The sequence below is a fragment of the Brassica oleracea genome, chromosome C3 (assembly GCF_000695525.1).
Source record: "Brassica oleracea var. oleracea cultivar TO1000 chromosome C3, BOL, whole genome shotgun sequence".
Lineage (NCBI taxonomy): Eukaryota > Viridiplantae > Streptophyta > Magnoliopsida > Brassicales > Brassicaceae > Brassica > Brassica oleracea.
In genome coordinates this window covers 25,892,597-25,904,545 of record NC_027750.1, presented here as the reverse complement: position 1 = coordinate 25,904,545, position 11,949 = coordinate 25,892,597, and the positions used below count along the sequence as shown (strand labels likewise).

At 33.8% G+C, this 11,949-nt stretch overlaps 2 protein-coding genes and 1 long non-coding RNA gene across 5 annotated transcripts; 1 reads left to right on the top strand and 2 right to left on the bottom strand.

The window, feature by feature from the left end:
- Positions 1–617: 617 nt before the first annotated feature.
- Positions 618–2,199, top strand: LOC106328977. Of its 3 annotated transcripts, XR_001267706.1 has the most exons (4): positions 618–722; positions 835–1,090; positions 1,156–1,305; positions 1,579–2,199. It is a non-coding gene; the product is annotated as an uncharacterized LOC106328977 (long non-coding RNA). The 3 variants fall into 3 exon arrangements; XR_001267707.1 differs by having other exon boundaries at positions 1,163–2,199; XR_001267705.1 differs by having other exon boundaries at positions 1,156–2,199.
- A 2,495-nt stretch (positions 2,200–4,694) lies between these two features.
- Positions 4,695–8,106, bottom strand: LOC106333107 (cytochrome P450 72A15-like). Its single transcript, XM_013771588.1, has 5 exons — positions 7,798–8,106; positions 7,497–7,714; positions 7,153–7,400; positions 5,459–5,828; positions 4,695–5,214 (listed from the first exon to the last, which is right to left on the bottom strand). The coding sequence occupies exons 1-5, from the start codon at positions 8,060–8,062 to the stop codon at positions 4,789–4,791; spliced, it is 1,527 nt and encodes a 508-aa protein (XP_013627042.1). The 5' UTR covers positions 8,063–8,106; the 3' UTR covers positions 4,695–4,788.
- Positions 8,107–10,274: 2,168 nt separating this feature from the next.
- Positions 10,275–11,042, bottom strand: LOC106330240 (post-GPI attachment to proteins factor 3-like). Its single transcript, XM_013768745.1, has 4 exons — positions 11,028–11,042; positions 10,798–10,957; positions 10,478–10,744; positions 10,275–10,393 (listed from the first exon to the last, which is right to left on the bottom strand). The coding sequence occupies exons 1-4, from the start codon at positions 11,040–11,042 to the stop codon at positions 10,275–10,277; spliced, it is 561 nt and encodes a 186-aa protein (XP_013624199.1).
- Positions 11,043–11,949: the final 907 nt, after the last annotated feature.

The following is an 11,949-nucleotide window of genomic DNA, read 5'->3' as shown; positions in this document are numbered from 1 at the left end:
AAGGATCCAGATCCGGATATCCGCCGGATATTATAATTTTTAGAGGGATATCCGATACCCGGATATCCGCGAACCCCGGATCCGGATAAAAATAGTAAAATTATGGATCCGCCGATAAAGATCCGGATCCGGATATCTTAAAATTGCCCGGATACCCGATCCGTCTCATGCCTACTCTTATCGCTAATGTTAATTGTTTTACAATTATTTTTCTGTTTGAATTCATCTTTTTTTTTTCTTTTCCTATATCGTATAGGGTTTTTATCCTTTTAATTGTAACATCAAGGGAAGGAAAAAAAAATTATCAATAATTTTTTATTTGTTTATTTATTGATAAAATTTATTTACTAATCTAAATTAATTTCTGATATAATTTTAACAACATTAATATATATATATATATATATTAAAAAATATTTGTCTCTCTCCTGTGCTGCACCTAGGATCCAGGTCAGAAAGTCGAGGTCCGTAGTATCGACACGTGTCCCGGCCACACAAAACACAGCACTTCATTTATTCTCATATATGCTGGGCTTTTAACGCTAAGTTTATATATTCAATGTTTTTGGGCTGTAATTTGTATGGTTAAGTTGGCCCGACGGCCCATAAACAGAAACCCTAATTCTAATTTCGCTAGGAAATGGACTTCGTCATCTTCGTTTTATGGCGACTCGACAACGCCTAAGCTTCTTCTGAATCTCTCTGAGACGGTGTGAATTATGGTTTGTTCGTGTTTAATCCCATTAATCCTTTCTCTTTTTTTTTTTACCTCACAAAGATTGATCACGTGAACCCACAACTCATGTATTCATTTTCTACGCTTTCATGGAGAAGCGATTTCTAGGGTTGCCACTGTTCTTAAGCAATTGTCGTTTAAAACCGACAAAGAAGCTCCGGCTGGGTTACGGGGATGAGTATTTCCTGCCAATCTATGGTGGTAGCCGCTGTCTATGTCGAATCGCCTGGACCGTTACAAAACTCTACTGCATTCAGTCATCGTCATTAACGATCTCATTAATACAGATTCCCCACTCCTCTCATGATGTTTGCCCTTCTCGCTTCCATTGTGCAAATCTACAACTATAAATATGTGAGTTTCTTTCTGTGAAATTCATAATTCATTCCTCCCAATCAATGTCATTCTTAAACTTTCAGAGATTAGGATGGCAAACTCTTCACTCCTGCTCCCCAATTTGAAAGTCAGGTGTTGTAACTCCACTGTTAAATTTCACTGCTGATTAAGAAGATGTTATGGGTGAATGTCTCAGAGGTTCTGGTTAAGAAGAATTCAAAACTTCCCAAACAGTAAGAATTGACCTTTATGATTTGCTCACTCACTTAGCTTAGGGTTTTGGAAGAGTTAACATTATTCTTTGATTTGATTTCTGGGCTGTTATTAGTTTTGTTCATGTTCATTCTTGGTTTTGGTCCATTGTAATTGAAGAAACACTTCAATTATGTTCTTCACACTTCATAGTCAGGTCTCTGAACCTTGGCACTTGAATCTTCTTATATCTGAGTGAAAAATGACACTTTTATTTTATATTTTTAAAGTACGAAAGAGTTGCTTATATATAGGTTGTTAAGAAAGATGAAGATGTGAAAATTCTTGAAATGGTGGGGGATGAGGATTGTTTGCCTCCACCGGCAAAGGTTATCTTCACTAAAATTATCTCATTAATATCAAAAAGTCCGTTGAAGATTTCAGCCATTACATCATTGAGGTAGTTTTGTATGTATATGCTTCCCATGTTTTCTTTTAGAAAGGAGGTTGGATGACATCATGTTGCAGTTCTAGAATATTGATGTCATCAGAATTATTAGCAGTGTTCTTGGCCAGAGCATAGCTTTGAATTACTAATTTACTATGGCCGGCAGGTAGCAATCACATATCAGTTTGTTTCTGTTAGGTTGATGGTATGGTAGCAATTAGCAAAGTTAACTGAACAAACCATGGGATGGAGAAAACAGGAACGCTTACAGCGGATATGAAGAAGTTGTTCCAGTTGGAGATTTTTCACTAAAGCAACTTCAAACGAAGAGTTTCTAATTTGTTTTTAGTGTGTTTTATCATTTTCTTTTCCTAGGTGAATTTGTAAGAAAGAGTTTCATATATGACTTGCTGCAACCGTAAAAATTGTGTTTTTACTTTTATGCGTCAATCTTTTAATAATACAATAAAAGGGTCATGTGCTAATCTTCCTTAGAAACTTTTTTAGCACTCAATTCAGCAATAATATGACGCATACGTTCAATTTTTTTTTTCTTAAACAGCCTTCGCATGCGTTCAATTTTGAAATGAAACTTCAAGTAAAGACATATTTGCGAAGTTAGTTCGTTTCTTTTAATAAAAAAAAAAAACAACAACAAAAAATTTAGGGAGTACACGACAATCAACATAATTCAAATCTATGAAGGACAGAATATAAGGGGTTATTCAATCAAGGATATAGGTATTCTAATTTCTTTGACATATAGTTTTATTTTATATGCAATAAATAACAATTAAGAATCTTACATCAACACATGTAAATAATTTTATTTGGTATCTTTTGACAAATGTTTAAATCCAGACACATTTTTTGCACAATACACATTTGAATATATTATAGTACATTATAACTATTTTGTGAAACTGAATTATTTTACATGCTAGGATATCTATATAAATAAAATAAAATTCTCTCTATTGTAAACATTTTGTTCACATCTCACCTTCTTATTATTTTACTCGAATATATTAACCATTTTTTCCATTCTAATCAAGTGATCATTATATTTCTTTTTTTGGTATGACATCATCTACATATATCGTTGAAAATTCTACAAATTACCAATGTTGAACCTATTATAATTTATTCATTTAAAGAAATTTTTAAATTTGTAAACTTTTAGTTTAAAAATGAAATATTTCAAAATATTTAAAATAAATTTATTTAAAAACAAATAGTAAATTTATTTTACACTACAGCGATATTGTTCTCGAAGTTTATACCTTCTCATATCGTACATATGTGAGTTATTTATTAACACATTTTCATGTTCTTGGTCGTTCACATTATCTTCAAACTCATTAGCTTCTTTTCAACTGTGAAACTTTCTCTACCAAATTTTTTACCCCTTTAAGGGAAGACATTCAGATTCTTTCGCTTAAAGAACCTTATCCAAGCATCTGCTTAAATAGCAGAACATCCAGCAAATTGTCCTCGTTAGGAAAAAACTATCACATTTTAATTAAAATATACACAGACCAAACTACTCGCACTAACAAAAGGTTGTTTTGGCTTAGATAATATCATATTTCTCTGGCATGATCATTGCATAATTATATGCGGACATCAGTAATCTTATTATATTAGATTGGTCTTCATAGAATAATGAAATTTACTGTCATTTTAATTCAGTCCAAAAATATTTATTAAAATAATAACATGATCTCTGAATTCTATTTATTTATTTTTGTTTATAATATCGTTTCCAATCTACAATTTTTCTTAAATAATGCTTTATAATGTACATTCATATAAAATAGTTTTTTTTTAACTTTCCTCCCGTAGGGCGGACCGACCCTAATTTAATTATGGAAAATCACGTAAAAATTAATAGTTTATTATTAAAAAGATATAAATAATTAAAATCATGTATTTTAACTGACTCTAATACTAACATCATTTTATTTAATTGATATAAATATTAGTATCATTTTTTGTAATTGATGTATATTGACATCACTTAAAATAGTTGATGTAAATATTCTATATTTTTATATCAATTATTAATAAAATGATGTGAATTATTTGCAGCATTATTTTTTAGAGTCATTTATTTATATAAGTGATGCACACTTATTTTACATTATTTATAGCTAATGCTAAACAACTATTTTTTGTACTTTCAATAGTTACTGACAAGAAAAAGAACAATTGGTACTTGCGATACATTAGATTTTGACATGTATCATTGTTAATTTAGATTATGACATATGATAATCTATTAATGTGCAAAAATTAAAATAAGTAGTTTTATTAATTATTTAGATCTTTTATATTTAAAAGAAACTATAGAATAGAACTGATACAAGTAAAACAGAAACATAAATCGTAAAATAAACAATAAAACTACAAATCGATATAAATCAATATTGTATGAATTAGAAAATTATAATATTTATATACATATTTTGTAATTACATAATAATATTAACTTTGCAATAGTTAAGAGGACAAGTGTCCATGAAAGGCCAACAACTTTCAAGTATTGATTTACAAAAATGAATATATTGTATATGGTTATTGGTGACTATTTAGTATTTATAGGTGTACACTGTACACTATCCCCAATGGTGACTATTTAGTATTTATAGGTGTACACTATCCCCAATGATACATATATCGACACTTTGAAGTATTACACTAAAAATATGGAGTAGTCAAGGTCATCTTTATCGGGATATTTAAAAGGGTTTTTATGGGGGTTTAAAGGACTTGGACCCCATAAAAGCATAAGAGTCGGTTACAAAAGTAATGAATTAAGGATCAATTTTGGTTAGTTTTTTGTACTGTTTGCAGGCTCCACTGACACGTGACGGTCCGTAATTGGTTTTCTTTTTAATTTTTTTTTTTAATCAGACAAAAAAAAAAAAAAAAATTAAGAAACCCCGTAACAGTTTCAGCTATAATCATGCCCTTGAAAATATGGTTTTATGAAAGTGATCTTGATTAGTTTCTCTACGCTGTCTTGTTTGCTCGTGTATAAGAAGCTTAGTCAAAAAAAAATATTATCACAAGATCATAGCTTGTTTATGATAAGATGAGCACCAAACTGTGGATGAATAGTGATAACTGTGTAAGGTGCATGCACGTAAGAAGGAGAAAGCTCGAAGGAGAATCTCTGTAGAATCAAAGCCAGAGCCATCTTTGCCTCCAAGAGAGCAAAATTCTGACCGATGCAAATCCTCGGTCCCCATCCAAAAGGCAAGAAACAAACCTGGTTCTTTGTTGCCTTTGAGATCCCATCTTTGAACCTCTCGGGCTTGAACTCAGCTGCATCATCGCCCCAAAGCTTAGTGTCACGATGGATAAGCAGAACAGGTATATTGACTTGAACACCGGCGGGTATTGCCATATCGCCTAGTTTGATCTCTTTGTGGATCGCTCGGTTCATCTGGATGACTGGAGGGTAAAGCCTAAGGACCTCATAAAGAATCATCGTCATCTGTAGGACTCGTTCAACAAAATCATCAAAATGCTATAAAATTATAGTTTGCACATATAACATTTTCAAACTTCTTAGTGTTTTTTAGCATTTTTTGAGGTGGCTCATAAGTAACTAAAGAAAATGTAAGGATCTGATGTAGAGGAAACTATGATAGTGAAAATCCCTACTTTAGTCTTGAAATCCAATAAAAGAAAACATCAACTTGAAAAAATTTGTTTTGTTTGTTTGGTTTAATACTTACAACTTTGAGTTGCTTAATGCCTTCAAGATCGGGGTCTCTATCACCAAAAACTTGCATCACTTCCTCTCGCACCCAAGCTTGCCAGTCTTGATGTTGGCTTAACAAAACCATGGTCCAAGTCAAAAGCACTGAAGTGGTCTCTTGTCCCGCGAAATAAAACAACTTGCAATCTTCAATAATTTCTTCGGTGGTCAGTCCTTTTCCTTTAGTTTCACCTGAATTTGATACAAGAAGTAGATCCAACAAATCGTCACTTTGTGTTTCCCCAGCTTTTCTAGCCTTGTCTCTTTTGCTAATGATCCCTTTTAGTATAACTTGGATTTCTCTAACTATTGTCTTTATCCTTGTAGCATTCCTTGTTGGGATATGCCTACGCCAAGAAAAAATTGAATTGTAAAATTCAGTTCTGCATTGACAAAAGTTTGAGTGATAGTATATACAAGCCATGAAACATTATCCTCATTGTCTATTGATTTTGAATAAAAAAATTGTCAATTTATTAGGAATTTCATGTTAAACAATTACTAATCAAGATAATGGAAGCCACAACCTATGGCAAAAAAAAAATAAAGAAAAAGCTTAGCAAATGAAAATGAAAATTCAGAATACAAGCAATGAACCATCAACTCTATTGATTTTGAATATAAAAACTCCCTCAAAAGTGAGATTCCAAGATTGATCAATAGTTTTTTTTTACTCAAATTGATTTTAGATAAATAAAAGGGACAAAGCCCATCAACCTTACAAAGGCCCACGACCAACCAACACAAAGGCCCAAGGTCCAATCCGAAAACCACAAAACATACAAAGCAAGATGGGCTTGAGCCCCCTCAAAGCCCATCACCCCGCCGAAACCCTAGACACTGTCGGTCATTAGCTCTTCCGCCTCCATGCAAACGGCGTCGCCGGAATCTGAAATGAGTGTCACCGGAGACAAGCGCACGGTCGCAACAAAGATAGTCCTCTACCGGGATCTTCCATCGGACATACCGAGATATCTTCAGGACCACCAATTGAAGCTGCACGTGACACCTTCGCCTCAGCCTGACCGCCGCCGCATCGCACCTTCTTCGGAGCGTCTCTTTCGACTCGCCGGAGCTCGTAAAATACCGAGCCTCCACTGAAGCCACCTCTTCACTACTGCGCTTTCTTCTCACCATGGAGAGCTGCCTCGAACAAATCGAGACCTTAACGATCTGAGCTTCAACCGCAATCACGGAAACCAAACACCACGGACCACCACGATCTACCATCGGTACCAAACCGAAACCGTAGAAAACCGGATCCAAAATCAGTCCCCAAACCCGAACCCACGACGGAACCACAACACCGAGAGCCGGCGACGTCAAGCTATATAAGCCTTGGCGCCCCGGAAACAAAAGCCGGCGAAAGAGGAGCTGAGGAAGTCTCCTCCTCCCGGAAGCAAGGGCCGGCGTCGACGGAGCTAAATGAGCCTCCGTCTCCCGGATGAGAGAAAACCAATCCTGAACGATCTTTCTTTAAGGCGATGAGATTGATCTATAGTTTAATAGGAATTTAATATTGAAAATAAATAACTATTAATAAAGATAATGAAAGCCACAACCTATGGCAAATAGAGCATTGAAATTCATATAACATAAGAAGATTGTATATTGTGTTAGAAAACAAACCAGTCATGCTAGTATTAGACCAAAACAAGTCAAGTTTCTTACCGATATCCAGGGATGTAATTCTTTCCAAGAGCTTGCATGATGAGCTTTGCTAGTTCCTCTTGTAGTATGAATATCCTCTGTCCTTCTTTATAGCTGCTACCGAAAGCGGTGCGAGAAATCACATCCCCGGTTAGATTCACAATCCATGGCCAAACATCAACCTCACAAGAGGACCCTTTATCTGAAACTAACTTTTCCCACTCGCACACAACCTCGCGGCAACATTGATGAAACGTAGGGACCATATTCTATATATACAGGCACATAAGTTGGAATGTGATCAACTCATTAGTCAAAAGAAATTTAACTTGGATCTGACATATTAGAAAAGAGAATCTAGAAACCTTGATCTTCTCAAAGTGGAATGCCGGGTTGATGATCCTCCGGTGTTTAGCCCACTTATCTCCATCAGCATTAGCGAGTCCATCAGTTATCAACGCAAGCAAAGGAAACGTGTGAGTCTTGGGGAAATCATAAACTTTGTTATACACTTCTTTGATAAGTCGTGGATTCATTATTGTGATGGATGGTACGGGTCCTAACCATGTGAAAAGGGTATTTCCTGTTGCAGCCACATACATATATCAAGACAATTTACTTATAAAAAATAAAATCTATAATCCAAACCAAGAAAAACATATCTACCGTAAGTATTGAGCATTTGAAAGGAGTAAGGCATGACAAGTGAAATGAGATCATCCGTTGGTTTCATTGGTCTCGATCTTGCTTCCTTCAACATGCTAAAACTTCTTCTCACATCTCCGACAAGAGGCGTGTAACGAGTGCCGACAAGACCTTGTTTTCTGAGGTAACTCTCTAGCATCTTAGGCTTAACCCAAACCCACTCCACAATTCTCCATATCCACCACAATACAACAACCATAGCCAATGATGTAAGTAATGTCTCCATTTTCTAATGTTTTTGGTGTATTAAGAGTTTGATAATTTTGATGAAGAAATGCAGGTGATCACATGTCGTTAATGTTTATAGAATTTGTGTGTTCGGACAAGTATTTTTCTTGTAACAGTCGAAGTTTTTGCCTTTACTTGGAACCTCACGACCTCTGGCCACATCTGTCTTCCATGCCTTTAACTCTTTTTAATTTTTTTTGTTACAATATAACTTCTTGCCATAATTGTTATTTCATTTGTTCGAGGAAAATAGATTTTTTTTTTAACTTGAGCACACATATTAAGAACACCCTAGATTTGTATAATTAATACATTTTCTATGATTATCAGTTTTAATAGTTAAACTGATACTCCATCTGTTTCATTTTAATTGTCGTTCTAGGTTTATGCATACGGATTAAAAAAAATATGATTTTGTATATTTCCAAAACAAAAACACAATTACCTATACACCTAACTATTTTTCAACCAATAAAAAAAATAAAATAGAAAATCTTATTAATAAATTTTGCATTGAAACTTTAAAACGACACTTATTTTGAAACGAAATTTTTTTCCTACAATGACACTTAAATCGAAACAGAGGGAATAGTATTTTAATAAGTTCATTTTTTAAATAATAGTTTTATCATTAAATAATAAAAATTATAGAAAACACAAAAAAATTATCTCTGTGAAACAAGTATTTTCCAAAAATATTTATCTTTGAGGAAGATCGAAGTAGTACATATATTATTATTAATTACTTAAAACACGAAACTAAATATTTATGACTTAGTTAATGCACTTTCTCTCTACATATATATCTAAAGAGATTAAAGGAAATGTAAGAAAACAATTAAAAATCACTAGGGTGCGGAGCTGGGTACATTGTCAATGCATTGTGTTGTTTTGTGCATGTAATTGTATTGTTTGTTTTTTGATAAAATCTAATTTTGTCATGTTGTGTATAATTGTCTACGAATAGAAGATTGAAAGTTATACATGTTGATTAGGTAGATCTAACAATGACCATAGTATTCATTTCGTTGTTATTTTTTTAATCTTATATTGGTATAGATTTGATTGACCTCTAGCGTAAAAATGATCAAAGATAACCAACTTTTGTAGTTGTTAAGTTACGGTTAAAATAGTGTAAGGAAAATGGTTTAAATTTTGATTTTAAAATTTTTAAATGTATATGTACAGTAAATAAAATAGTTTTCTTATTTTACACGGATTTTATTGTGAAACTTCTCAAATGTAGTCTTTTTTGTAAAATTAAAGTAATAAGTGAAGATATTTATATATTTATATTGTTATATAACTATTTATTATAGAGGTTTAGTGATTTTTTTAATAAAAATGGTTTTGTGGTTTTTAAAAAAAAAAATCAATCGCAGACCAAAAAAAGAAATTGGTATAACTTTATGTTTCAAGAAAATAAACTGGCTTTAAATTGTTTAGGTTTGAAATTTGGTGGGTCTTGGAACATTAGTTTTCTCTGCTTCTAACTCAACCGTTAGGTCGTTTTATTTTTCATCGTCAGGAGAGCTTCTAGGTTTCCAGTTATTAATTCAACCCAATGATCGTCTACCCCGCCAAAGGCATCTAGGAGCGTAGTCCTGCGCTTTCGAAAATATATTTTTTTCAATATGGAACATTATTGTATCAAACATGAGTAAATGTATATAAACTGATCAAGGCTTTCGACTTGTGGTTCCTTGCTGCAATTGTTTTAAGTGACTTTGCGCAATGGTTAATATGGTGTCATGAAATTATTGAAATACTTTAGATTTTGTATGAATGGTCATTAAAGCTAATTTTGTTTAATTAAATTAAACCCTACAATTCACACAACTTATATAAAATCAAATTTTATTAACACAATCATATATAGATCACAAGATTTTCTCATAATATTAACAAAAGTCTTAAGACTCCAAAAAGATTGACAAAAGTCTTAAGACTCAATTGACCAAAAGCAAGGCCAAGTTAAATCTCTGAATAAAAAGCATTGAAAAAGCTCAAGAAATCTCTGCATCTGTAAGTAAACTTACTTCGCCTTTGTCTTAGATTAGAAGACTGGAAGTTTTGAACTCAGCATCGTCTCTAATAAAGCTCTACCAGAGAATGGTTAGAGGAACTGTGGCGAGGTGCCAAATAGAGTGAGCATCGAAGTAGCCTCCATACGGAGGGAAGTCATATGTCTCTAAAAGCATAGTTAAACCTTAAGCTATCACAACCACCCACAGTTTCCAAATAGAAGGATGCCTAGAAACAGCTGCCCATCTTGCCCATAGGAAAAGCTGAGCGACTCCCATGGCCACACACGCAATGATGTTCCAACCTGTAAACAACATTGAACTCACAGAGAATGTGGAGAAAAAAAAATGGAACTGGTTTCAGATAGGGGAAAGAGTTCTCTGTATACCATAGTCAAGTTTGTAGAAGTTAATGTACAGTACGTGGGTGGTGACTAAAGCTAGTACTGGAGCGGATACCATGACTCTTGCAGCCTCCACCCGAACATCAAAGGTTCTTAGGATGGATATGATGAGTGAGAATCCGAGAACGGCTATTGCAGATGAGTAGTCTAACCTCTTTATGATGTCAACATCCCTGAGAAACCATAGAGACAGATCACCAGAAGATTGTGGATGGTAAAAGTAATGTGTAGATGATTCCCGAGTGTGGAAAACTGCACTCCAGAACCAAGAGTTCATGGACAGAAACCAACATATTCATAGTAACCCGTCCTATCTTGTTTGAGAGGAAATTTATAGTATAGTGTAATGAAGAAGGAGAGCCAGCCATGGAAATGCATCGCTAGGCTTAGCACAGAGAAAGTAACAGAAGCAGGGTCCTGACAATGACCATGAGCTCTTCTCATCATGGCTACCATATCCGTTTCCTGAACAAATTCATTAATTATTCAAGTTCTCTAAACATAACATCTAAATGTTGTAGCTTCTCAATCTTACCATGGTATTCTCCATTGAGCCAGACATGCAATGTGTGGTCAACGTTAGAAACTCTAACAGTAGGCTTGCCTCCTTTATTCTTAAGGTCACTGTTATCTATCTTGAACCTATAATATAGAAAATTAATAAGATAAAATTCTTATGTTTCTTTTTGATGTTTTCTTCTTGAAATTCTAATTCATAAAAAGAAATCAGACTTGTACGCTTACTTTGTTGTGTATCATCCGTAATCAGACTTTTTTTGGACCGGTCTCGGTGAAAACCTTGAAATAAAACTTCTTATTTGCCTTCTTTGACTTCATATAATTCCCTGCAGTGTGATGAGAGACAATCTGAAACATATAGCAAAAAAAAAAAAATGAAAGTAAATAATCTCTTAATTTTTTTGTCGATACAATACCTGAGTAGAGTGGTTCCCATGAATTCACCATGCTTCTTGATGTTTTTTGAGTTCCAAAAACGGGGGAAATCGAGCAACAAAGAACGCTTGATAAAGAAGATTAACTAACAGAGGTTCTGAAGATTCATCTATAATTTATAGGTTTGGCGTGAAGGAAACAGAGAGGTTGACATCGCTCCTGAATTAAATGACGAAAACATTAATTGGTAAATCAAGAGACATACGTTGAACAATAGGAGATATTAATGTTTGGTGTTTGCAGAGAAGCTGAACGGAGACGAAAAAGGTAAAGAGATGAAGAACAATTAAAAAAACCCTAATCGACAAAACGATGTGTTTAATAACATAATAAAACATTAATTGAACGGGAAAACTCAAATCATACCATATAATTTAAAAACCAAAAGCGAGAATAGAATTACTAAACCAAAACGAGAATCATGGACCCCACAGTCTTTATAAAATGCATACGTGTACACCTTAAGGAGAGAGTAAACTCTCCTATCATAAATATATATATTA

Excerpts from the sequence above, each read along its gene's own strand:
- LOC106333107 (XM_013771588.1), bottom strand. The coding sequence starts at position 8,062 with ATGGAGACATTACTTACATCATTGGCTATGGTTGTTGTATTGTGGTGG. Across the intron at positions 7,715-7,797 it reads TCAAATGCTCAATACTTACG|GAAATACCCTTTTCACATGG; the intron begins GTAGATATGTTT and ends TGGCTGCAACAG. Across the intron at positions 5,215-5,458 it reads GCATTAAGCAACTCAAAGTT|ATGACGATGATTCTTTATGA; the intron begins GTAAGTATTAAA and ends CGAGTCCTACAG.
- LOC106330240 (XM_013768745.1), bottom strand. Across the intron at positions 10,745-10,797 it reads TCTCAAACAAGATAGGACGG|TTTTCCACACTCGGGAATCA; the intron begins GTTACTATGAAT and ends TCTGGAGTGCAG. Across the intron at positions 10,394-10,477 it reads CTTCTACAAACTTGACTATG|GTTGGAACATCATTGCGTGT; the intron begins GTATACAGAGAA and ends TGTTGTTTACAG.